A 25,997-nucleotide genomic window follows, 5' to 3' on the forward strand; every position below is an offset into this window, starting at 1 on the left:
TTGATGAAACATGATCGTGTCTTTACTACTCGCAGTAAGGGCACAGCAGTCTTGTAGTAAACGAGGAAGAGCGTGAAGCAATTCTCAAGTGGGAACGTTTCATCAATTCAGAACAGAACAGATGCCACAGAAAATAAATACACGAGTGAACTTGTAACCTCCCCACAATAATTTAAAATCATTAATATAAATAAATATCGTCATTCAGTGTAACCTGCCCACAAAATTCTTTCTCATTTGTAACCTCCCCACAAAATTTCTTTTCACATTAACCTCCACACAAAATTCTTTCTGATTTAATCTAAGCTCAAAATTCATTCACATTTAGCGTAACCTCAAAACGGAAAAATTCCTAAACCTCTCAACAGTAAAAATTATAATTATGTCGTTCACATTCAGTGTAACGTCCCAATAAAAAATGAATTCAGTAACCTGGTAATAAAACAATGTAACTAACCTCTCAATTAAATTGTCGCTCACTTGTGACTTTTCAATAACTCACTGTGAATTTAACCTGGTAAATTTTTGACGACAGCAGTGCTGCGTCATGGCCCTGAAAGATCATTCTGAATAAAAAAAAGGAAAAATTCTTACCTCAATGAAGTCGCCGGATATATCTGCTCTTACAATAAATTTTTCCGGCACAGCTCTGTGCAATGCTGGCCGACCTATCTGTCATTTATGAAAGGAAGCAACTGATTTTTCTATTGCAATAATCGGGATGATCATGGATGGGAGAAATTAGTAAATTCTTTAAATTGAAATGAATGGTTGTTAAAAGTTACTTTTTATGAGGAAGATTATTATTACGAGAGTTTTAAAACATTTACATGCGACTTGAGATAACATTACTACATATGCGCGAGGCTGCTTTTTACCTTATACAATAATACTCAGGCTCCAGCATCGCTGCACCACGACCGGGCCAGCCAAGACGATACACCATACCAGACCAGAGCAGACTCCAGACTAGCAACAACTTACTGCTACAGCTACACAGTTCCTACTGCAGTCAACACTGCTCTCTGGTCAGAGACCTTGCATATCGCAGGCAGCGCATGAGCAATACATCGAAATTACATCTGCTCGGACCTCTTACAAACTGGCTACGTAATCTTTGGCGTCTGGGCAGTTGAATAAAAAGTTCCCCGTTAACTTGCCGTGTCATATTTGGAATAAAATCCAAAGCTTTCGATGACTTCCTCCATCATCGTAGTCGGGGCCTAAGTCTGACTGTTGCGAAACTGACAAATCTGCTACTTTTATGCCCAGAGGACGGTATTCAACTGGCTGGATTGCGACATGATGACATCACGGAGATGCCACATGTTAAGTTGGTGCCCTCTACGTCCGTAAACTGCGTTTGCAATTTCTGTCCAGCGTCGCTTGTGCTTGGGTATCGCAGGAACGACGCAAGAACTTTCGGGGATAATTATTCCAAGGAACGCTTGGATAAGTGTTAATAGAATAAGAACAGGCCGTGCTACGTGCACCTGCATGAGGCATAGGTGAAGTAAACCGGTATCTGCGTCTTGTGTGAGGAACATGGACAAACTGAAGACCTATTAGTGCAAGAGTGCAAAGGAATATCAAGGAGCTATGAGAAATCTGCAGTCGATTCTATCATTACCTGGCTGACTACAATGATCATAAAAATCTAATATAAAATTGCATTACTTCCAGAGAGAGTGTTTGAAAATGTGTCACATATCCCTACAGGAGCTAGTATTGGTTAAAAGTAGAATAAAAGTTCGTATAATGATATGTCCGGAAACCAATATCTGTCGTGATAGGAACAATTTCACTTGTGATGAGTGATGTGTAGGCTGTCTTTCCGGTGCAGTTCATAGCTCATGTCTGAATGGCTATAATTTCCTGGACACTGTTTCAGGCGTTGATACCAGTCATAGCAGCTCAACGATCTGCTACGTCAGACAGTTGAAGTTGTGCAGGCCGCACAATATGCTACCAGGACAAGAGCAGTGATTCCGCGCAGTGTGAACAAACTGTACTGTAAACAGGGCAATAGGGAGACTACTATTCCATGAGGGAAATGGCAGACAGGGTATTCTGTCACGGCTTAGCCAATGGCAGAAACCGCTAGACCCGTGAACTGTATGCCGAACGATATCCACAACGCGCCATCCCATCTGCAAGAGTGTTCAATGGGCTGTTCCGGTGATCTGCAGACAATGATTCGCAACCTGATCAACGGACCGCGACAGGGCACACTCAGTTTGCACGCCAAAGATGGAGGAGCAGGTGTTGCGACATAAAATTTATGAATTACTGTGCTGATAAACCTCTTACGTTAGTTGATTTTCAAACAGCTGAGCAGAACTGAACGTACTCAGACATTTCTCTCTTTACTTATTCTGATCAACTCTAAACTGACACACAATATTTTTAGCGCAACGCAATCTGCCTTTCAATAATCCCTACAAAAGAATGGCCCTGACTAACAATAACCTAGACCTTTCATGAATCACTTACCTCACAACAATCTTCGTTACTCGAACTACTGCAATACAGCGAGCGCCAATACTGCCAACTAAATGAAAAACTCTAACTAATGAAGGCAGTAACTACTGATAGGCATAGTTAGCAAAGGAAAGGTTTTGATAGAGATGTATTTACCTTAATAATGTCCAAAAGTCATCATCATATGTTAATTCATGATATCCAGTATTACAAATTTACTCTTTCTGATGGACACACGTCCAGATCGTCCGCTCTCAAAATTCTGCCATCTCTCTCCCCACATTCACCACTGCTGGCGGCTCACCTCCAACTGCGCAACGCTACGTGCTGTTCACATCCAACTGCCCAACACTACAATAGCGAATATTCCAACAATGCCAACCAGCCACAGACTGCACACAGCACAGCCAGTGATTTTCATACAGAGCGCTACGTGACTTTACCAACATAAAAACCTAGACAGCCTACTTACAATGTAGAAGGTGGCAGTGAAACAGGTGTGCGAGGAACTCGAGTTCTGTAGGCAGCAACCATACTCTTACGTGGTATTCCTATACGAACAGTTGCTTCCTCCCTGTAACATGCAACACGTGCAAGCTGTTCGTCACCAGACCACCCTGCCCGATTAAAAAAAAAAAAAAAAAAAAAAAAAAAAAAAGGGCTCTGAGCACTGTGGGACTTAACTGCTGAGGTCATCAGTCCCTAGAACTTATAACTACTTAAACCTAACTAACCTAAGGACATCACACACATCCATGCCCGAGGCAGGATTCGCGCGGTTCCAGACTGTAGCGCCTAGAACCGCTCGGCCACACAGGCCGGCTTGCCCGATTACAGTTCCGCCATTAGCATCTACAACAGATTGCTGAAGATCCGCAGTTCACAGCCTGCATTTTATTTATAATGAGGCAGGATTCACAATAGATGACACAGTGAAGTACCACAACACGCACGAGTGCGCACGTGAAAATCCTTGACGGATCACGAAGGCGAGGCATCAAGATCGCTTCAGTAACAATGTATGGGCGCAAATTATCGGTAACAGACTCTTAGAACCACACACTTTATCAAACATTAACAGGTGCTGCGTATCGCCGATTTCTGCGCGGTAGATTAGCGGCGCTGTTCGAGAGCGTTACCCTTGCAAGAAGATAATGGCTGACCCCGAACTGAGTCGGAAACAGGATACTTGATTCCCATTAGCTGTTACCGCATTTATACGCCAAGGGGCCCGGGTTCGATTCCCGGCTGGGTCAGAGATTTTCTCCGCTCAGGGACAGGGTGTTGTGTTGTCCTCATTATCATTTCATCATCATCAGTGGAAGGCAACGGGAAACCACCACTGGAATCACTTCCCTAGACGCTCGTGCGGTGGAGCTCTCTGACGAGGCTTCCCCCATGACAAGACCTGCCATACGGCAGAACACAAAGGTTTTACATGCAGTAGGAATGGTTAAAAATGTTTGATATTCGCATAATGTAAGTACAGTACCAGCAAAGTTGCAATTTTCAGGCATAAATAATAAAATTATGTTGGTAGGAAAAACTTATAGCAGATGTTTTGAAGATATTCATAATTGGTAATGATTAAATTAGACAGTTTTCTGATTGTTCTTTCACGTAGTTTTATTTGTCCTGCATTTTTTTGGGAGTGGTTTTCTCCTCACTTCTCATTGTAACATAAGTTTCAGTTTCAACAGCCTTTAATGTCTCTAACCGATGGAATATGTTGGGATGTGAAGAGTAAAATTGAGCGCTCAGTTTATAACGGAATGCCTCACAGCAGTTAATAGACTGTTCAGGACTTCGAGGGTTGCCCAGAAAGTAATGCATCGCATTTTTTTCTTCAACAATTCTTTATTGAACGTAATGAGAATTACACACACGAAAGAATGGCGTTTTATCTGTACATCATATTTTTTCGCGCAATCTCCATTCCTTTCTATGGCCTTCCTCCAGCTCGAAACAAGGGCGTGTATGCCCTGTCGATACCAATCCTTGTCCTGGTGGCGGAGCCAGTGCTTCACTGTGTGAATCACCTCCTCATGGTCCTCAAAATGTCTTCCACGAATGGCATCCTTTAACGGCCATAACAAGTGGAAGCTTGCTGCAACATGTGAGGTGTGACAGCCGTGGATGGTCTCCCCCACCGCTGCAAATCGTGGAGCACCGCCGAACCGTCTTCTGATGATCTCACCCTCTGTGCCCAGCGACTAACTGTACATTGGTCGACAGCAGATGCTCCATAGACTTTGCACAAGCATTTATAAATGTTCCCCACAGTTTCTTTCTCTGCAGTGAGAAATCCAATGACGGCAACGTACATCACCTGTAAACGCCATTTTGAAACTGTCCTGCAGCTACGCTATCTGTCGGAAGTGACGGAAACTTGGCGCGCTCACTCAGGAGACTTCAGATAATACATACATCACGTTTCGCATTCGTAGCATAGTTTTCAGCTGAGAAAAACAAGCGGTGCATTACTTTCTTGGCAGCCTTCGTACTACTAAAGTCGACCCACATAATCTGGGGGGAGGTCGCTATCTGGAAGAATATCATCCAGATGTTGATTATTATGTTTGCGGGACATTAGGTCTTCGACGAAGTAATCTTCAATTTGTGTAGGGGACAGGAGGAGCAGTTCAATCAAAGTTTTCAGAAAATTTCCAATTTCAGATTCCTTTGAATTAAAATCATTTGGCAATCCCAATGACTGGATCTTTCTCCACCATGTCTGCCCAAGATGAAATCTGCAGCCCTGCATATTCGTTTGGGGTCAAACGCAAGTAATTTCCTTGTGAAATGCCGTCTAAAAATAAACATAAATAACGTGCAGGTTGGTGTTATATGCTATCAAGGACAAGGCTTCGTTGCATGTTTCATTCTTTTAGTTTGGAAGAAAAAAAATACAAGTGAGAAATAGTTTTTTTTTTTCATTTACCTCGTGAATTACAAGTATTTGGTGGAACAGCTTAGGGCAACTCCTAAAGGTTCCATCTAAAAATAAAGTTATCTACACTTTCAAAAAATCCAAATTGCTTGGGCATGAGAAACCCACAATACTCTTTCCAGTGTCATTCACGGTAAGTTATTTGGCGACTTTGGAAGGTTGCGTAATCGAGTGCCATTAATATTTTTCCTTGTTTGAAACAAATCCTGAGTTGTGAGAGTGTCGGTATCACCGTTACAGCTAACGCAAGTCGTGTAAGTTTGGAGGGGCCTTCACACTAATTTTCTTCAGCCTCTTCTCTTCACAGAATTACTAACTCTCTGCCGGTTTAATAAACAAGAGTCATGCTCTTCATGATTGTGGTCCAACTGAAAACCGACGATAGAGCTTAAATAATTTAATTTTGCAAAACACTTACATGTTCTCCTCGTACACTTTATCTACCAACGTCATCGACGAGACACTTGTGGAAACAGAATTTATGACCGTCTGCCACCAGCACTTGCTATTATATCAAGCTCACCGCCCACATACAGTACACTGACTACGTATAGGCCTGAGTGACCCGTCCGCGTGGCCGTGGAATGGAGTAGCGAAGCGCCGCCAACCGAAAACGGATGTTACTGTTCGGCGAACTTATCGAAAGTGGGAAACAGGTCTTTTACTATTCGACCGCAGGGGGCTCAATACGGCAGCAGCGAAGGCAACTTCCGTGGCTTCTGCAAGACGGGTCGCCACCCCATTTTCTACTGATCGAGCAACTGGATCACTCCATGTCAATTCAACCAATTTGAGAAAATGTTCCAGCTGATAGTCTCAGATTTGGCTGAAATTTAGCACACCAATGCTACCAAGTGTGGAACTCTCATGTACAAAATTTTAAGTTCCTCTGCCAATTAGTTTCAGAATTATGGCTTGTAAAAAAAGGTGGCGTGGCCCGAAAATTGCAACCCGCATCTGGCAATCTATCTTCAGATCTAACTTCAGGTCTTAATAGCTTTGGAACTATTCCGCACAGTCCAGTGAAATTCTTACAACCCAGTAACATCCACTTAGAGAACACACTCTATGAATCAAAACACCAACAACATATTTCTGAGGGAAAATAAAAAATTCCAAAATGTGATTAAAAAATGTAATACGTTTAAAGGTACATATTGTAGGTCCCCTCTATGCCAAATATAATTCACTCAAAAAGGGTACAATTTTTTTGTGGTAAGCTAAATGTGGCCTAAACACACACAGAACTCATCTTGTCCATATCAGTCACACAAACAGTTACATGCACACGAAAATACAAAAATTGGATAAATTATCTGAAAAACACGGATTTTCTAAGTGTGGTAGCACAAAAGGGACAAGTGATATCGAAGCCAAATTTCAAACACTGCATAAGTAGACCGTAATATGATATGTGGCAAAATTTCAACTTGTTATTGCAAGGCATTTGTGTACAATAAAAATTGACAGAGATGTATTTGGTTACGTTTCTTTTAACACGATTTAGCAAGTAATAGTGATGATGCAGACAGCTTCTTTCAGATAAAGCTGCAGCAATTGTTGGGAACCATTAGGCAACAGAAAGTTAAACAATGGTAGTTTTCAGGGACAGAATTAGTCATTGTTAGGCAGGAACGACAAAGGAAACAAGGAACAAATACAGGTTACTCATGTTTTTTAAGATTCTAGTTCAGACTGGTCAGTACTGTGCTCCATCGCAACGTTTCGTGGTCGATGGATTGGCCGAAGAGGTCCGGCAGCATGGTCTCCTCGGTTACCGGAGCCGAATCCGTCGGATTTTTGGCTGTGGTAATTTTTAAAGGCATTAGCGCACTCTCAACCCATCGACGATATGCAGACGTTACAGGAGCGTGTTACCAATGTTTGTTTATTTAATTTTGATCCAACATCAACTGATTACAAAAAAGGTTTTTTTTTTGTTCCAGATAAGTCGGAGCCTTCTTACTAGGGTTACACATTATTGGCTGGCACTTTTATCTTCACAACTTTTTCTAAATTTAGTTGAGAGGACAGAATTACATATATGGACTATACATAAAAAAAATTTGTTATTGCCACACTTAGATTAAGGAATCTACAGTTTGTGACACAGTATTCATATCTTACATTCAAGTATTTACAGTTTGTGACACAGTCTGAGATCTGAGATTACATATATTTTTAGATAGATGGTCTTCCATCATAAGAGTGTACTAAATTTAGAAACTCATCTATTGAATATACAGGATTGTTTAGGAGCCATAATTTTAATTTCGTTTTTAGTTTTGTAATGGGCAGTTTGGAGATATTAGGTTGCAAGCAATTCAGTAGTTTTATGCCTGCATAGTGAGGGCTTTTCTCATAAAGTGTTGTTCTATGGGAGATGATGTGGGGTCTCTCTCTACCTCTAGCGCTGTGATTGTGTATTTCTTTATTAAGTGTTTTGTTACTGTTTACTGCCATAATGATTGTCTTCAGCACATACAGTTAGTATTTTCAAGTCTTTAAACAAATTTCTGCAGGACTCCCTGGCACGTTTCTTTCCCATAATTCTGAGTGCCTGCTTTCGTAAGATCAGTACACTTTTCATATTACCTTTACTGCTGGATCCCCATACCTCTATCCCATAGCTTAGATGGGATTCAAATAGTGCAAAATATATTTGCCTCAGAGTGGTGATGTTACAAAAAGGTGTCAGTTTTCTTAGGACATATATGGTAGTACATAGCTTTTTGCAAATATCATTCACATGATCAGACCAGTTTAACTCTGCATCAAGTGTCAGGCCAAGAAATTGGGTCGAGTATTGTTTTTTAATGTATTCATCATCCATTAAGATTTGGTTTTCATGAGTTTTTTGCCTCCCAAGATCAAATTCAATGTAGACAGATTTATTTGTGTTTAATTTTAGTTTGTTTTCATTAAAATATTGCAGAATTATGCCTGCTGCAGTACTGGATTCCACTTCGAGCTGCGAATAGCTTGGATTGCAGCATATTAACGTGGTATCATCTGCATATAGGATAGCTATTGCATAGTTTGTTATGGACTGAATATCATTAGCATAAATAATCAATGTCTGAAGCACTGCTCGAATGGAGCCAGGTGTGTTTGAAAGAACGAGTGATTCACTGCGAATAAAGGCTGAAGGATGTTTCAGGATGCGTAAGTAACCACACGCAGAACTGCCTACAGTATGTAGTTTTACTTAACAGGCAGATGGGGATGAGAAGACACATTACTCTATATCCAACAGGTAGTGATTTCCGGACACATCATTGTATGAAATTTTTTTCTTGTTTTGACTGATAGTACCTCCTATAGAAAAATGCAACGCTATCTTAAAACAACTTCTGTATATGTTATACAATTTTATATTTGTATGTTTTCAGGCTATGTGCACTGGCGTACGATAAATAAATTTGCGGCAGATGGTTGGGGATGACTCACGATTAAATCTTTGTGCGTGGTACGCACTGTTACAGAGCGTGGTGCTGGAAAACAACACGCAGGCGTTCATGTGGTGGCAGAAGCCGCCGGTGCAGCCACTCATGAAGATCTACGTCTTAAATTACAGCAACCCCCAGCAGCTGTATGACGGCAAGGACTTGAGGCCGCGTGTCAACGAGGTCGGGCCCTACACATACAGGTGAGGCGGTAACCACGTCAGTCTGACACATTTCCGCGCTGGCCTAAGGGATGCTCGTTTCTCTTCAGTAAACTTTTTAATGCAATTCTGTCTGTTTTAATTGTTCGGGAGTTGACAGTCTGGTTTTAAACTTTCGTTACTTTTTGCGTTTAATTTGATTGGGAAACCGTTGAGATTGAACTTAACATATACATGGATGGACATGAGAAATGATAGGTTGCAATAAATTTTTCATCTGTGATTATTACTTTACGTATGAAATATTCTGTTGCAGATTAATAAAAATTAATTTCTTTGAATATTCAAAAACAATGATTCAAATTTTACTTTTATTCAAGTACTAAAGCTGTTTGTGCAAGAATGAAAATATTATTGTCCATCGAACTTAGCAAACATTTTCACGTTGCAGTGGCTTTTTGTTTAACTGGATATACCCCGACTGTCTTTGAAGCATAAGACTATCTTTACTATATGAAGCCGGCCGTGGTGGCCGAGCGGTCCTAGGCGCTTCAGTCTGGAACCGCGCGACCGCTACGGTCGCAGGTTCGAATCCTGCCTCGGGCATGGATGTGTGTATTGTCCTTAGGTTAGTTAGGTTTACGTAGTTCTAAGTTCTAGGGGACTGATGACCTCAGCTGTTAAATATATATATAAGCTCTCATGAAAATTATCCACTTTTAAATACACTTTACGATATGTTCAGAATATATCACTTTTTTTGAATGAAAATTTACAAAAGCTGCATCTTGCTTCCACCCGTGAATGCACAAGATAAAATCCTCTTCCATTCAGTCCGTGCAGAAGACAGGCGATTCTATTACAATATATTGCCTATTTATATCTTAAGTAATTCTTGTACAGTCTTTGTCATTTTTAATTACATATCGTTTCTTCTGTGGCGGTTTTCACATCCTCCGCCACAGATAGTATTTCACACTCTTTGAATAATCAATTATAATAGCAAAATTCATAATTATCGTTTTCCTCACAAAATTAAGTGTCCTTTTGACATTCAATTAACAGAAATATATATGGATTATATGTTACAGTGAGCATTATACATCGAAATGTTCTTTTAACTTTCACTTTGGATGCGTGCTGCCAGAGAACGTTACAACTTTATATTTAGACTGTCGGTGAGTGGCCCGTGGCGGAACGGAGGATTCGCTAGTCATTCCGTTACTTCCTTATCCTTTCATCGTATGGTATCGTTCACAATTATTAAGTTCCTAATGCATTAAAATTGCTTGCTGAACTGGGACAACTCAAACCCGACACAGTGAACACACAATTGTCTGCGTCAATACAAAAGAAGTATGGTGCTACATTGGACATAAAGTAGCAAACGTACTAAGAACTACAGCCAGTGCAACCACTCTGGGTAAACTACTCAATCCTGGTGAAGTCCTATTCCCAAACGCTAAAAGAAATGCACTTAACTGGTTAATGGGACAGACGGTGTTCTACATATTAACAAAAGAAAAAAAAGCAAAGAAGATTTTTTCATACACTTGACTGCACAACATCACCGGCTTGAACAGATAAAAAACTATCCACTGAAACATGCGATTTTTTCAAAGAGAATTTCGATGTAGACTTGAATGTTTAAAAGTCATTGTCTGAATTTAGAGTTTTATTCTCATTTATCTCTGCATTACATTTAAAATGTTATTTGAAGTTTTAAAGAAAACAAATGGTTTAGTTTACTGCATTGATAAACACTTAAGGGCGTGTGAGTTGACGTAGGCGAACTATGGCACTGTATCTCCAGATCTTCAGTTGTGTTCATTTTATTTGTATTTATTAGAAGCAGATTAATTAGTTACGTGGAGGGAAAATAATGAGACACTGGAACATGGAACCATTTTTGGTGTTGTTTGTAAATATATACGGCAGAAGACGCCAGTTAATTTAATAGCTTTTCGTTTTACACAAAGAAGTTTACAGTAAAGTAGACCAGAAGTGCTTAGTGACTATGATATTATCAGACTTTCAGTTGTATTCATTTTGAGCCATGTAAAACAGCAGAAGACGTTTGTTACAGGGAAAGAAGAAAATATATGGAATAAAAACAGCCACCAGTTGCGGAAGGAAGAAGTCAAAAGCTCTGGAACTAAGTTTCAACCCATATAAAATGTCCTCCTTCAGAAGTCTTATCACCTTTTACATGCATGCCAATAGGCTTAGTCATAAATAAAACTGACAATAGTAAAAACAGCCGTCTACCTTTGTTCAAAATGGTTCAAATGGCTCTGACCACTATGGGACTTAACATCTGAGGTCATCAGTCGCCTCGAACTTAGAACTACCTAAACCTAACTAACCTAAGGACATCACACACATCCATGCCCGAGGCAGGATTCGAACCTGCGACCGTAGTGGTCGTCCGGTTCCAGACTGAAGCGCCTAGAACCGCTCGGCCACATCGGCCGGCGTCTACCTTTGTCATACATAAAATAATACACCTATTAGATGTGGCGTGTGTAACCAGCAACAGATAAATATGCAACTACCCATCAGATGTGGAGTGTGCGGCCAGTAACGGATAAACATGCAACTGCAAGAGTTCTGAAGAAGGCATATTTATATGAGTTGAAACCTAGGTCCGGAGCTTTTGATTTCTACCTTCCGCAACTGGTGGCTGCTGCTGCAGCCATGCTTAAGATTCTAAAAAGGAAGAAAAATGTTTTGGTAGGGGAACACGTTGTACGTAGATGAGTTTACCCAGGAGCACACTGTTTCTTTCTCGTGCCTTGTCTAGTGACCGATTTCAGAATCGCAAGAAGGAATACGCAGCAGATACTGCCGTATACAGTTCCCGCCAATTTCTACAGTTTTTGTTGTTGTTGTTAGACATACGGTTCTGTTTTGCGTAGCATCAGTAAATATTTCGCGTTCTACTCAATTAAGAACCGTATGATATATGAAAGTTATTTGAAATATGTAGTTAATTCTTCAGGTACACAATTTTACAGTAAGTAAAATGCTATATATTTTTTATAATTATTTATGTAACATGTGGAGAGTTAAACCATACTTTATCGGCCGTGTATCATCTTGTGGCTTGAAACAGAAGATCTTCTGCAATGGAACGTGTGATACTTGCAGAGGAGCTGAGTTCCTTTAACGTCTTAACAATTTAACCTGTCTTGAAGGTAGTAATTTGTGTTAGTTTTCAACAGCTTCTATTTCAACATGCGTTTAACTACTAAATTATTTCTAACAATACTTACATTAAATTTGCTTTCACTTACTGATTATTGGTGTGTAGTAGAGTAATAATGTAACAGACAGAGAAATACATATTGACGAGATTTTATGGGTTCCAATGCTATTAAATTTCGATCTAATATTGGTACTAAGAACATGTCCACGTTGCACCTTGGAAAATGTTTTCACGTTTGGAAAAACCTTAGTTTTTCCAAAATAATTTTGGTAATTTTAGAAAAAGACTGTGGAACATAAAAGATGAATGCCATCTTTTAAAAATGGAATAGCAAAATATATTAAATTTCTATTACAGAGCTGGCTAGAAACGAAAGTCTAAAAAATATACCAAGGTACAACAGGCCGCCTTCAGAAGACTTTAGTGAATTTAGTAGCCGCTTCTTTTAGCAAATGGCAACTATCTACAGGAAAAGAGGGATGATATTCATTCTGGGAAAATCGCATTTTCTAATGAAGAACTGAAATTTAAAGGCAGTGAAGCCAGGCGAAGAAGGCAAGTCATGGAAGGAGAAAGTAAAAACGGTTGTGAGTTCAATCCTCACCTGAGCCATAGTTCTGCTTCACATCAGCCGGCCCTGGAAGTATCGTGGTTATAAAACTAACAAAAATAATTGCTCTGAACTTCACCCGTGAAAGGCAAGTACCCAAGTTCAAGTCACGGTCTAACACATAGCCTTCATTCACCACTCCACTGTGGAGTGTAAAATTCATTCTGGTCACATTCAGTTGGTAAAACTGAGCTATAGACGTCGAGCTATATCTCTTGCAGCTTTTACGGTTATCTGAAAATCTCACCGGAAAACCAAAAATTTGTTGGAGAGGTCGTCCACTAGTTCTCACGGAAGATTACTTACTGCTTGAACAACTGTTCAATAAATGAAAAAGACTTGCCAGTACGTTCCAGGAATATCAGATTTCTATGCTACTCAAAAAACTCCAAGTTTGAATATGTGTGTTCAACGGAATACCCCACTGAAATTCAGAAGTTATCTGGAATGAAATACAAGGAGCGAAAGCCTGTTTACATCTCGTAAAGAAAACAGACAGCAGTCTCGAAGGACTTGAAAGGAAAGTCATAACTGATTAAGGATTGAGACAGGGTTGTAGCTACCATCCTTACTATTCAGTCTGCAAATACACTACTGACCATTAAAATTGCTACACCAAGAAGAAATGCAGATGATAAACGGGTATTCATTGGACAAATATATTATACTAGAACTGACATGTCATTACATTTTCACGCAATTTCGGTGCATAGATCCTGAGAAATAAGTACACAGAACAACCACATCTGGCCGTAATAACGGCCTTGATACGCCTGGGCATTGAGTCAAACAGAGCTCGGATGGCGTGTACAGATACAGCTGCCCATGCAACTTCAACACGATATCACAGTTCATCAAGAGTAGTGACTGGCGTATTGAGACGAGCCAGTTGCTCGGCCACCATTGACCAGACGTTTTCAATTGGTGAGAAATCTGGGGAATGTGCTGGCCAGGGCAGCAGTCGAACATTTTCTGTATACAGAAAAGCCCGTACAGGACCTGCAACATGCGGTAGTGCATTATCCTGCTGAAATGTAGGGTTTCGCAGGGATCGAATGAAGGGTAGAGCCACGGGTCGTAACACATCTGAAATGTAACGTCCACTGTACAAAGTTCCGTCAATGCGAACAAGAGGTGACCGAGACGCGTAACCAATGGCACCCCATACCATCACGCCGCGTGATACGCCAGTATGGCGATGACTAATACACGCTTACAATGTGCGTTCACCGCGATGTCGCCAAACACGGATGCGACCATCATGATGCTGTAAACAGAACTTGGAGTCATCCGAAAAAATGACGTTTTGCCATTCGTGCACCCAGGTTCGTCGTTGAGTACACCATCGCAGGCGCTCTTGTCTGTGATGCAGCGTCAACGGTAAGCGCAGTCGTGGTCTCAGAGCTGATAGTCCATGCTGCTGCTCGTGCAGTCCGCAGCTCATGGTCGTGCGGTAGCGTTCTCGCTTCCCACGCCCGGGTTCCCGGGTTCGATTCCCGGCGGGGTCAGGGATTTTCTCTTCCTCGTGATGACTGGGTGTTGTGTGATGTCCTTAGGTTAGTTGGGTTTAAGTATTCTAAGTTCTAGGGGACTGATGGCCATAGATGTTGAGTCCCATAGTGCTCAGAGCCATTTTTTTGCTCGTGCAGATGGTTGTTGTCTTGCAAACGTTCCCATCTGTTGACTCAGGGATCGAGACGTGGCTGCACGATGTTACAGCCATGCGGATAAGATGCCTGTCATCTCGACTGCTAGTGATACGAGGCCGTTGGGATCCAGCACGGCGTTCCGTATTACCCTGCTGAACCCACCGATTCCATATTCTGCTAGCAGTCATTAGATCACTACCAACGCGAGCAGCAATGTCGCGATACGATAAACCGCAATCGCTATAGGCTACAATCCGACCTTTATCAAAGTCGGAAACGTGATGGTACGCATTTCTCCTCTAGGCTAAAATCCGACCTTTATCAAAGTCGGAAACGTGATGGTACGCATTTCTCCTCCTTACACGAGGCATCACAACAACGCTTCACCAGGCAACGCCGGTCAACTGCTGTTTGTGTATGGGAAATCGGTTGGAGACTTTCCTCATGTCAGCACATTGTAGGTGTCGCCATCGGCGCCAACCTTGTGTGAATGCTCTGAAAAGCTAATCATTAATATATCACAGCATCTTCTTCCTGTCGATTAAATTTCGCCAGTAGTGTACTATTAGGTGTCAAGAGTCATGGGATACCTACAAATGTCGTGTCGGACCTCCTTTTACCCGGGGTAGTGTCTCAACAGGACGTGACATGGACTCAGCGAATCGTTGGAAGTCTCTTGCAGAATTATTGAGGCACGCTGCCTCTATAGCCGTCCATAACCGCGAAAATGTTCTCGGTGATGATTTTGTGCATTAACTGACTTCCAGAATACGTTGCATAAATGTTCGATGGGGTTCATAATGAGCGATCTGGATGGACAAAGCTTTCGCCCGAACTGTCCAGAATGTTCTTCAAACCAATCACGAACAAGTGAAGTCCGGTGACATGGTACACTATCATAGATAAAAATCCCATTGTTGTTTGGGAACATGAAGTCCATGAATGGCCGCAAATAGTGTGCACATAGCCGAAGATAACCATCTCCAGTCAATGATCAGTTCAGCTAGACATGTAAACATAGCCCACCTTGTAACACACCAGATAGCACCAGCTTCCACAGTGCCTTGTTGACAACTTAGGTCCATGGTTCAAAAATGGTTCAAATGGCTCTGAGCACTATGGGACTTAACATCTACGGTCATCAGTCCCCTAGAACGTAGAACTACTTAAACCTAACTATCCTAAGGACATCACACAACACCCAGTCATCACGAGGCAGAGAAAATAGGTCCATGGCTTTGTGAGGTCTCTACCACACTCGAAGCCTACCATCAGCTCTTACTAACTAGAATCGGGACTCAACTGACCAGGCCACAGTTTTCCAGTCGTCAATAGTCCAGGAGAGGTGCTGCAGGCTATGTCGTGCTGTTCGCAACGGCACTCGCGTCTGTCGTCTGCTGCCATAGCCCACTAACGTCAAATTTCGCCGCACTGTACCAACGGGTACGTTCGTCGTACGTCCCACATTCATTTCCGCGATCATTTGACCAAATGTTGACTACACAAACTTCAGCAGCAATGACGACTCTATGCAAGCCTGCCGTCGTGGCCGAGCGGTTCTAGGTGCTTCAGTCCGGAATCGCGCGACTTCTACAGTCGCAGGTTCAAATCCTGCCTCGGGCATGGATGTGTGTGATGTCCTTATGTTAGTTAGGTTTAAGTTCAAATGGCTCTGAGCACTATGGGACTTAACATCTGAGGTCATCAGTCCCCTAGACTTAGAACTACTTAAACCTCACTAATCTAAGGACATCACACACATCCATGCCCGAGGCAGGATTCGAACCTGCGACCGTAGCAGTCGCGCGGTTCCGGACTGAAGCGCCTAGATTTACGTAGTTCTAAGTTCTAGGGGACTGATGACCTCATATGTTAAGTCCCATAGTGCTCAGAAGCATTTGAACCATTTTGAACTCTATTCAAACGGCGCTGCTCTCGGTCATTAAGTGAAAGTCGAAGACGTTGTCCGTGGTGAGAGGTAGTACCTGAAATGTGGTATTCTCGACACACTCTTGACACTGTGAATCGAGGAATACTGAATTCCCTAACGATTTCCGAAATGAAAAGTTTCATACGTCTAGCTCCGACTACCGTTCCGTGTTCAGAGCATGTTAATTCCTGTCGTACGGCCATAATCGCGTCGGAAACCTTTTCACATGAATCACCTGAGTACAAATGACAGGTCCGCCAACGCATTGCTCTTTTCTACCCTGCGTGCACGATACTACCGTCATCCATATAAGAGTATGTGCATATCGCTGTCCCATGATTTTCGTCACATCATTGTATAGCATACAGTAAAAGAAACCGAGGTGAAGTCTGGAAAGACAATTAAAGTTCATGGAGAAGAAATAAGAACTTTAAGCTTTGCGGATGACATGGTAAATCTGTCAGAGAAGCAGGTAAGCGGAGTGGATAGGTCTTGAAAAGAGTTCGTAAAATGAACAAGTAAGACAAGGATAATGGAATTAGGAAAACCTGGTATTCTACGGAAAGGAGAGTGTATTTTTATACCCTTAATCACATAGGAAAGTGAGAGAATTAAAAAAAGCGGATAGGTTAAAGCTAAATATAATGGGATTTAGATCATTGGGGCGGCAGAAAGAAGAGGACTGTTAGCCAGGTAGGCATAGAGATGAAACAGGGATAATGAACAGGAGTGTGAATTACTCTTGGATACATCGTGGGAGCAAAATGGCTCTGAGCACTACGCGACTTAAGAACTTAGAACTAATTAAACCTAACTAACCTAAGGACATCACACACATCCATGCCCGAGGCAGGATTCGAATCTGCGTCCGGAGCGGTCGCTCGGCTCCAGACTGTAGCGCCTAGAAACGCACGGCCACTCCGGCCGGCTCGTGGGGGCAGACAGTGATCAATGTAATTACTAATATTACTAATAGTTACTACTAAAATCAGTCTTAATCACAAATTTATATATTCTGGTAACTGGTTTCGACCACACCTGTGGTCATCTTCACATCTACAAGTCAAATACAAAGTCTGATCAGAGGGCTACATACATTAAAGAAAATTATAACAAACTACAAAGTTATAAAACGATGAATTACGAAAATGCTGATTGAGCAGGAGCCTCCTTCTGGTGGTAAATCACTGCTAGATAGAGCAGTGCATGTCTTACTTATATACTGGAGGCTCCGCCCAATTTTTACAGAATGATGTCATCGCTAACCAATGAGTTAAAAGTCAAATAACAACGTAAAATTTCGTAATTAAAGAACAATGACAAGAATGAAAAATAAAAAACATGGAACTTAGCTGGTTCAACAGCTATAGTCAGATTAAATATGTAAAAATATTAAAAATATGAGATAAATAAAAATCGTTTCGACAGTCCATGGGTTGCCTTCACTGAGCCTGTTGGAGAACCGTTTAGAAGCTACTAGTTACCATGGTAAGTATAGACGCCATTCCAAAGATGTGGCAGCAGGTTACTCTCCAGCGAAGGTGTTGTAATATCGATAGGCGAACACTGTCACGTCAGACGACGTACCATGAACAGCAGCATGTTGTTATGGAAATGATAGACGCTCTGCCAGGGTGATTTCCATTAAGGAGGCTGCAAACCGTTGACTGACGTGTTGCAGTAAATGCTGCACAGATACAAGTGCAAGGTGTAACAAGAGACATCCATTTGTATAGATTATTCGAAAGATAATAATTAGTTCTTAGAAATGAAAACTGAGGAAGAAAGTAATCGAGAGGGCACAGTACTTGTGCATAAAAATACTGCCTATGACGCTTGCAAATTTTACATGTGCGAGTATTAAACGGAAGACTAAGAATAAAACAATGATAGTGTAAGGTACGGAATTAACAGGTACCTGTGACTAACACTGAAGCAGGTGACATGCATTATTGCCCACTAAAATATATGCACAAAATTATAATAACAGTCTATATTAACTTTTGTTTCTTAGTAAAATGTAAAGGAAAAGGAAAAACAGAAGAGTGGCTAAAACTTATGAGACAGACTATGTTATTATAGAATATCACTTGCACATAAGTATATAAAAATGTTTATGAAACAAATATAGAAACATAAATCGTGTATATACCATTAGTCAGAAAGTAGAGGAAATTTAAAATACAATGTTACAAGCCGTAGTGCCAGAATGTTAAAAGGATTAGAATTTGCACTACGCAGTCTTAAAGGGAGACAGAGTAAACATTCTAAAAACAGATTGTCAGTAATAAAATAATATGTGGTAAAATAATAAAGATTAGAAAGTATAAAAAGTTTTATAAAGGTTTGAATAATTTTCAACAAATGAAAGACGGAAGAGTGAGCAACCAACTGCACGAACAGTTCGACGACGTTTGCAACAGCATGGACTATCATCTCGGAGACCATGGCTGCGGTTACTCTTGACGCTGCATCACAGACAGGAGCGCCTGCGATGATGGACTCAAAGACAAACCTGGGTGCACGAATGGCAAAACGTCTTTTTTTCGGATGAATCCAGGTTCTGTTTACAGCATCATGATTTTCGTATCCGTGTTTGGCGACATCGCGGTGAACGCACATTGGAAGTGTGTATTCGTGATTGCCATACTGGCGTATCACGCGGCGTGATGGTATGGGGTGCCGCTGGTTACACGTCTCGGTCACCTCTTGTTCGCATTGACGGCACTTTGAACAGAGGGCGTTACATTTCAGATGTTTTACGACCCGTGGCTCTACCCTTCATTCGATCCCTGCGAAACCCTACATTTGAGCAGGATAATGCACGACTGCATGTTGCAGGTCCTGTAAGGGCTTTTCTGGATACAGAAAATGTTCGACTGCTGCCCTGGCCAGCACATTTTCAAGATCTCTCACCAATTGAAAACATCTGGTCTATGGTGGCCGAGCAACTGGCTCGTCACAATACGCTAGTCACTACTCTTGATGAACTGTGGTATCGTGTTGAAGGTGCATGGGCAGCTGTACCTGTACGCGCCATCCAAGCTCTGTTTGACTCAATGCCCAGGCGTATCAAGGCCGTTATTACGGCCAGAGGTGGTTGTTCTGGGTACTGATTTCTCAGGATCTATGAACCCAAATTGCGTGTAAATGTAATCACATGTCAGTTCTAGTATAATATATCTCTCCAATGAATCCCCGTTTATCATCTGCATTTCTTCGTGGTGTAGCAATTTTAATGGCCAGTAGTGTAACAGCGCCGCGGCACTAACAACAGTTCATAGACTCCTTGGAGTCCAACAAACCGGTACGGATAATAATAACAAGATGTGGTCGATCGTCGTGGAATCAACAAATTGGCTGTACACCCGAAAGCACGACGTTCATCAGTGACGTCGATTAAACCTGAGAGATCACACCAAGTCATTGTGACCGAACTACATCCTTCCGCAACTAGTAGTGTGGGGAATAAATTATTTCACAGAGGCAGAGGTTCAACCTTCCACTTATCACTGGTTAAAGCATGGATGGCGCCAGCGAGTTGTGATACGCGGTCAGCTGAGTAACGACGTCAGCGCCAAGAGGACAGTCTCTTTTTTGCGTCACGATGGCTGCCTGGTGGTATTCACGTTGACGCAGCGATGACACGCTTCCAGATGTTGGCTGACCTACGTAAGCGACTTTCGTGCACCTCCTTATCAAGGAAGAGAATTTCATCACAGCGACTCCAACGCTGCAGTTTCTTTCGCCGGCGAACTTAAGTGAAGTCCATACTCGTGTCCGAGTGCGAGAGCAAAGTGCATGAGGTATCGTCACGCTTGCGCGTGCGCTGTAGAAAACGTATGAAGACGTGTAAGAGACAAAACTCTGAGGGATTCCGAGAACTACAACTACACAACCACAACGGACCAAAAAAATTACTTCCCTCCATAACAGTCGAGGTGCATTACGAAGCCTGTGAATTCATCAGTCTGGAACGTATGCATGCAGCCCTGTAAACACAAACGTCATCATCTTGCAGCACAGGAGCGTCAATAGCATACTCATAAGGAAGTAGCAGAAAGAGCAGCGGCTCGTCATGAAACAAAAAAGCACCACCAAAATATGACAGAACCGTCCACAGCCAGAACTACACCCTCCCCACACTGAGGTTAGAGACCTTATAGGGACGTTGTTGCATTTGAATCCTTATATCATTTGAAGAGGCAAAATTGTCACGCCTGGGGCCACACGCCTGCAGCCAGCTGCTGGTCAGTTTCCCCGTTGTTTATCACGTTGAAGACTTGCAGCCTTTGGTTTCGATGCAGGTATCTTGATAAAATATAGATATATCCATATTCTTTCCCAAAAATATCGACATATATCGGTGATATTCTTCCCACTGATACATCAATATCGAAATAGCAATATCGAGTGCCATATTTTTATTTTATACTACATTTTTCACAATTTTCGGTAAATATTTGAATAGTTCTTTTCTAATTGTAGTAGAACGTAATTTTACTTTATGAAGGAGTCTTACTACCTTTTGAGCTTTCGTCGCGTATAAGTAGCACAAACAAGTAGTCCGATAGCATTGTCGGGAGTCGGTGTGAATAGAAAAAAAAGATTTCCGATGTAAAGAAATAGCACACCAGTTGCATTAAAAACCAATTTTTAACGCAACTAGTGTGCTATTTGTTCACATCGGCATTCTTCAAAAACAGTTGCTGAAAATGATAAACAAAAATCTAAATGACAAGACCAATCTTTGCGGTGTGCCGAGACGTGTGAGGGCAAATACTGACGTAGTGGGCACTAAGCGCTAACAACAGAAACTGCAACGTTTAAATTCACCGCGAAAATTTTGACACTACAGCTGCAAGATCGCTGGCATCGGCAGAAATGAAAAAAAAGAAGAAAACACAGGAAAGTCGACATGAAGTGTTCCTGACAAATCCGCTATGTGACGAAACCAAATGACGGACCCATCGGACACCTTTTACTGTGCCCCTTACATGCAATTACCATTGTTGGCAAAGTGGTTATCACCAAGCGTGAACGCGCTCTAAGGAAGACGATGCGGCTGCTAGCTTGTTGGCGTACAGAATATCTAAATCAGTACTTAAATATACGACTCTAAAACCGTCCGTATATTTACAATTTACAGCTGACATTTTTATGGGCCGGAACGTCAATATTTTTTCCATCGATTTTTCGCCCTTCTTCGATATAAAGAGGACCAATAATGATACTTTTTTAAATATCGATATATCAGATTCTCGATATTTTTAAAAATATCAACAGTCCTATCTTAGTGTAATCAATTCTCTATTGCGAGGTACCAGACTGCACTTGTTCATTGCATGCATTGCTCACTCGGAAACTGGTTGAGATGAATCTTCATTCACTGATAGCAACAACTGTCACTGACAAGGTGTGACACTCATAGCAAATAGAGAGTCTAAAAAGAACCGGACAAGTGAGAGTAGGACTCTGACGTGTACAATAATAATAAAAATAATAGTAATAATAATTTCGTCTGTCCCAATCGCCGGCTGCAAGTCTTTCTATTGAATGTCACTTCGACGACTTGCGTGACCCTAACCTACCCCCAATTACCCAACCGGGAAAAGGAAAGATACAGGGAATCCGAACCACGTGTTTGTTTTTGGTGACTCCTCAAAAAGATGAGAGGCGACGGCTACGTGGAAACAAAGACTGAAAAATCCGTAATCCGAATGAGATTCGATCGCCCGACCTCGCAGTTTCCAGGCACGCATTTTACCGCTAGATGAGCAGGCTCGACATGTGTATCCACAGTTCGTCTGCTATCTTTCGGTGAGCGAGTTTGCTAGAATCAAAATATTTGACACTTTTCTGAATATTTTGACTGAATTGACTTAGAAGCTTGAATGTTTTACACCGCCAAGGGACCGTTGACGTTAGTATTTGACACAGATTTTAACTTGATACTTCTATTCGTTAATGAGTAAAAGGGTCTTAAGAGACGGACAGACAGAAAGACAAACGATCGAGAAATGGCAAAATACTATTTTTATACGATATAATTACAAATTAACAATTTTCGTATTTCTTACTTTACTTGTACTGTGAAACCTTTCGCTCCCTGTATTTTACCCCTGCCACCTTCAGAATTTGAAAGAGAGTATTCCAGTTAACGAAAAGCTATTTACAATTTGTACAGAAACCAGATGGCAGTTATAAGAATCGAGGGGCATGAAAGGGAAGCAGTGGTTGGGAAAGAAGTGAGACAGGGTTGTAGCCTCTCCCCGATGTTATTCAATCTGTATATTGAGCAAGCAGTAAAGGAAACAAAAGAAAAATTCGGAGTAGGTATTAAAATTCATGGAGAAGAAGTAAAAACTTTGAGGTTCGCCGATGACATTGTAATTCTGTCAGAGACAGCAAAGGTCTTGGAAGAGCAGTTGAACGGAATGGACAGTGTCTTGAAAGGAGGATATAAGATGAACATCAACAAAAGCAAAACGAGGATAATGGAATGTAGTCGAATTAAGTCGGGTGATGTTGAGGGTATTAGATTAGGAAATGAGACACTTAAAGTAGTAAAGGAGTTTTGCTATTTAGGGAGTAAAATAACTGATGATGATCGAAGTAGAGAGGATATAAAATGTAGACTGGCAATGGCAAGGAAATCGTTTCTGAAGAAGAAAAATTTGTTAACATCGAGTATAGATTTAAGTGTCAGGAAGTCGTTTCTGAAAGTATTTGTATGGAGTGTAGCCATGTATGGAAGTGAAACATGGGCGATAACCAGTTTGGACAAGAAGAGAATAGAAGCTTTCGAAATGTGGTGCTACAGAAGAATGCTGAAAATAAGGTGGGTAGATCACGTAACTAATGAGGAGGTATTGAATAGGATTGGGGAGAAGAGAAGTTTGTGGCACAACTTGACTAGAAGAAGGGATCGGTTGGTAGGACATGTTTTGAGGCATCAAGGGATCACAAATTTAGCATTGGAGGGCAGCGTGGTGGGTAAAAATCGTAGAGGGAGACCAAGAGATGAATACACTAAGCAGATTCAGAAGGATGTAGGTTGCAGTAGGTACTGGGAGATGAAGAAGCTTGCACAGGATAGAGTAGCATGGAGAGCTGCATCAAAACCACAACAACAACAACAACACTGTGAAACCTTATTTCTTTGCCTACAGAGTACGCCAGAAAAATATACACCACTTTAAGGAACGGAAAGTATTACTTGTGTGTTTATTTTACATTTAATAATCGATCACACATGTTGTACAACCTCCAGTTTAGCACGTGGTTACTTTAAATGTTCAAAATGTTTACCTTTCGCGGCCTTACACATAACAGACGGACTAGCGGTCGCAGCAACTACGTCAGTCAATGTTACAGTGGAGATCGCTGCACAGCTCGCTGTTATCTTCTGGCGAGGTTCCTCCAGCGTGCGTGGCCTACGTCGATAGTCGTTATCTTGCACAGTTCACCACAAGTAAAACTCCATAGGTGTTATATCTGGTGACCGTGGAGGGAACTTTATGGGCCCGCTTCGTCTAATCCAATGCCCCAGAAAATTGTCATCCGGGAAAGGATGGTGGTAGTGTGGTGGCGCCCTGTCCTGTTGGCACAAGATCTCTTAATCAGCTCCATAGAGCGCAGGTATACCTGGCAAAATTTATGTGCGTAACATTTCCAAGTACACTTCTCCAGTGACAGTGGCATCAAGGAAACAGGGTTTTACTAAGCACCTAGATGATAGTTCACACCATACATGAATCCCTGGTAGAGCGACCGCTTTATCCACATAAAAATGTGGATTTTCCGGTGGCCAGTACACACTGTTATGCCGATTCATGGTTCCATTAAGTTTAAATTGTGCCTCGTCACTCCACACTACCTTCGATACAAATTGTTCGTCATCAGTTACCATTTGCTGATACCATTCGCAAAATTGCATTCGGCGATCAGGATCGTCATTAATCGCTCGTAGCTTTCAGAAATCTTCGTACGCTTGTACTGCTAACCCCCACTTCAAGTGTACATTGCGTAGCAGACTTCTCTGGAGAAATAATAAACGTTTCCAACACGAGAGCCGACGAAGCAGGACTTTAGCTGTACGTTGTCTTCCTGATCTTCCTCTATGAATATCACAAGTTGTCCCATGCAATTCCAACTGGTCAATGATGCGTTTAATTGTTAGGTTGGCTGGCGGTTCTGTTTAAAACTCCCGCCTCCACTGGCGTTGCACTTCAACGGCATTATCAAACTTGAAAAACCACTTCACAATACATTTTCGTTGCTCGAATGTCAAGCGTGCTCCAGCCACCTTGTTTTCTCAATATCGAGATGGAAGTGCTAACATCTGTTGAGCCAGATACCAAACTACAACATGTCTGGGTAAATATAAAAATAAATTAATTGTGTTTGCATAAGGCACCTGTGTGTCATCTTCTGTCGGTCAGTTTTTATTTCTGTAAAGTACAAAATTTGTAATAATATATCTATTTTAGGCCTAAGAATTGCAATATGTGCATTTTGCTTTGTTTTGTTAGACGCTCACCTTATAATTACATCGCTAAATGAAGTGCATTCTTATATATCGGTTTTTGTGCCCTTTTTCGTCCCTTTTTTTTTTTTTTTTTAACAGCATGTCATCTGCAACCTAGTTTGCAGATGATGTGTTAAATTATTATAAATTTGGTATTGTACTTTACAGAAATAAAAACTGATCCACAGAAGATGACACGTAGATGTCGAAACATGTCTGAGTAAATATAAAAATAAAAAATTAATTAATTAGTTAACTGTATTTGCATAAGGCTGATTTTCAAAACAAACCAGTCTCCTCATCTGTTTATAACCTCGACAACTTACAGTTATTTGAACCCGCTTACTGAATTCAAACTTTGATCTTCTTCTACAATTTTTACCCTCCATCCCTCACACTTTTTCATGTTTTTTCCATTAATGAATTGACAGTTCAGGCTGTGTTCTATCAACCGACCCCTTCATTTAGTCAAGAAGTGCCATACATTTCTTACTTCCCTCATTCGATTCAGTACCTCCGTATTTGTTGTTCGACCTACCAATCTAATCTTCAACATTCCTCTGTATTACAACATTTCGAAAACTTCTGTCTTCTTTTCGTCAGAACTGCCAATCGGCCACGTTTCACTTTTGTACAAGGCTATACTCCAGACGTACACCTTCAGAAAAGACTTGCTAACACACCTGGGTGTTCTGCGAGTTTTGCTGTTATGTGTAATCTCTGCCTGCTCTCCGACCAACCAACCAACAGTCTGGTTGGAGTCCACACAGCGAGTACACAGAAAAGCAAAACTCGCGGCACCTGAAGACGATGGCTGGGCCTACAGTGCATAAAATGGCAACAAATAGCTCGGCAGAACAGCCAGACGCTCACCATTAATCAACAATGCCGAGAAAATCTGAGAGACAGCTTCAGTTTATACTAGATGCTAACAAAGTTGTCTTTTTCAGTTATGTTTTTCTTCTTATTGCCTGTCTCCAGTGTTTCCAACCTTGGCCATCATTAGTTATTTTGCTACCCAAACAACAAAAT

The 25,997-nt window shown here is 41.4% G+C and overlaps 1 protein-coding gene across 1 annotated transcript in view; it reads left to right on the plus strand.

Annotated features, from left to right (window-relative positions):
* The window catches only part of LOC126204411 (lysosome membrane protein 2-like), a 263,267-nt gene that overhangs the window by 152,636 nt on the left and 84,634 nt on the right, over positions 1-25,997 (plus strand). Inside the window, exon 3 of the mRNA XM_049938788.1 lies at positions 8,917-9,080. Within this exon, the coding sequence (XP_049794745.1) occupies positions 8,917-9,080 (164 nt within the window). The remainder of the gene's footprint in view (positions 1-8,916; positions 9,081-25,997) is intronic.

This window comes from Schistocerca nitens, chromosome 9, assembly GCF_023898315.1.
Source record: "Schistocerca nitens isolate TAMUIC-IGC-003100 chromosome 9, iqSchNite1.1, whole genome shotgun sequence".
NCBI classification, from domain to species: Eukaryota; Metazoa; Arthropoda; class Insecta; order Orthoptera; family Acrididae; genus Schistocerca; species Schistocerca nitens.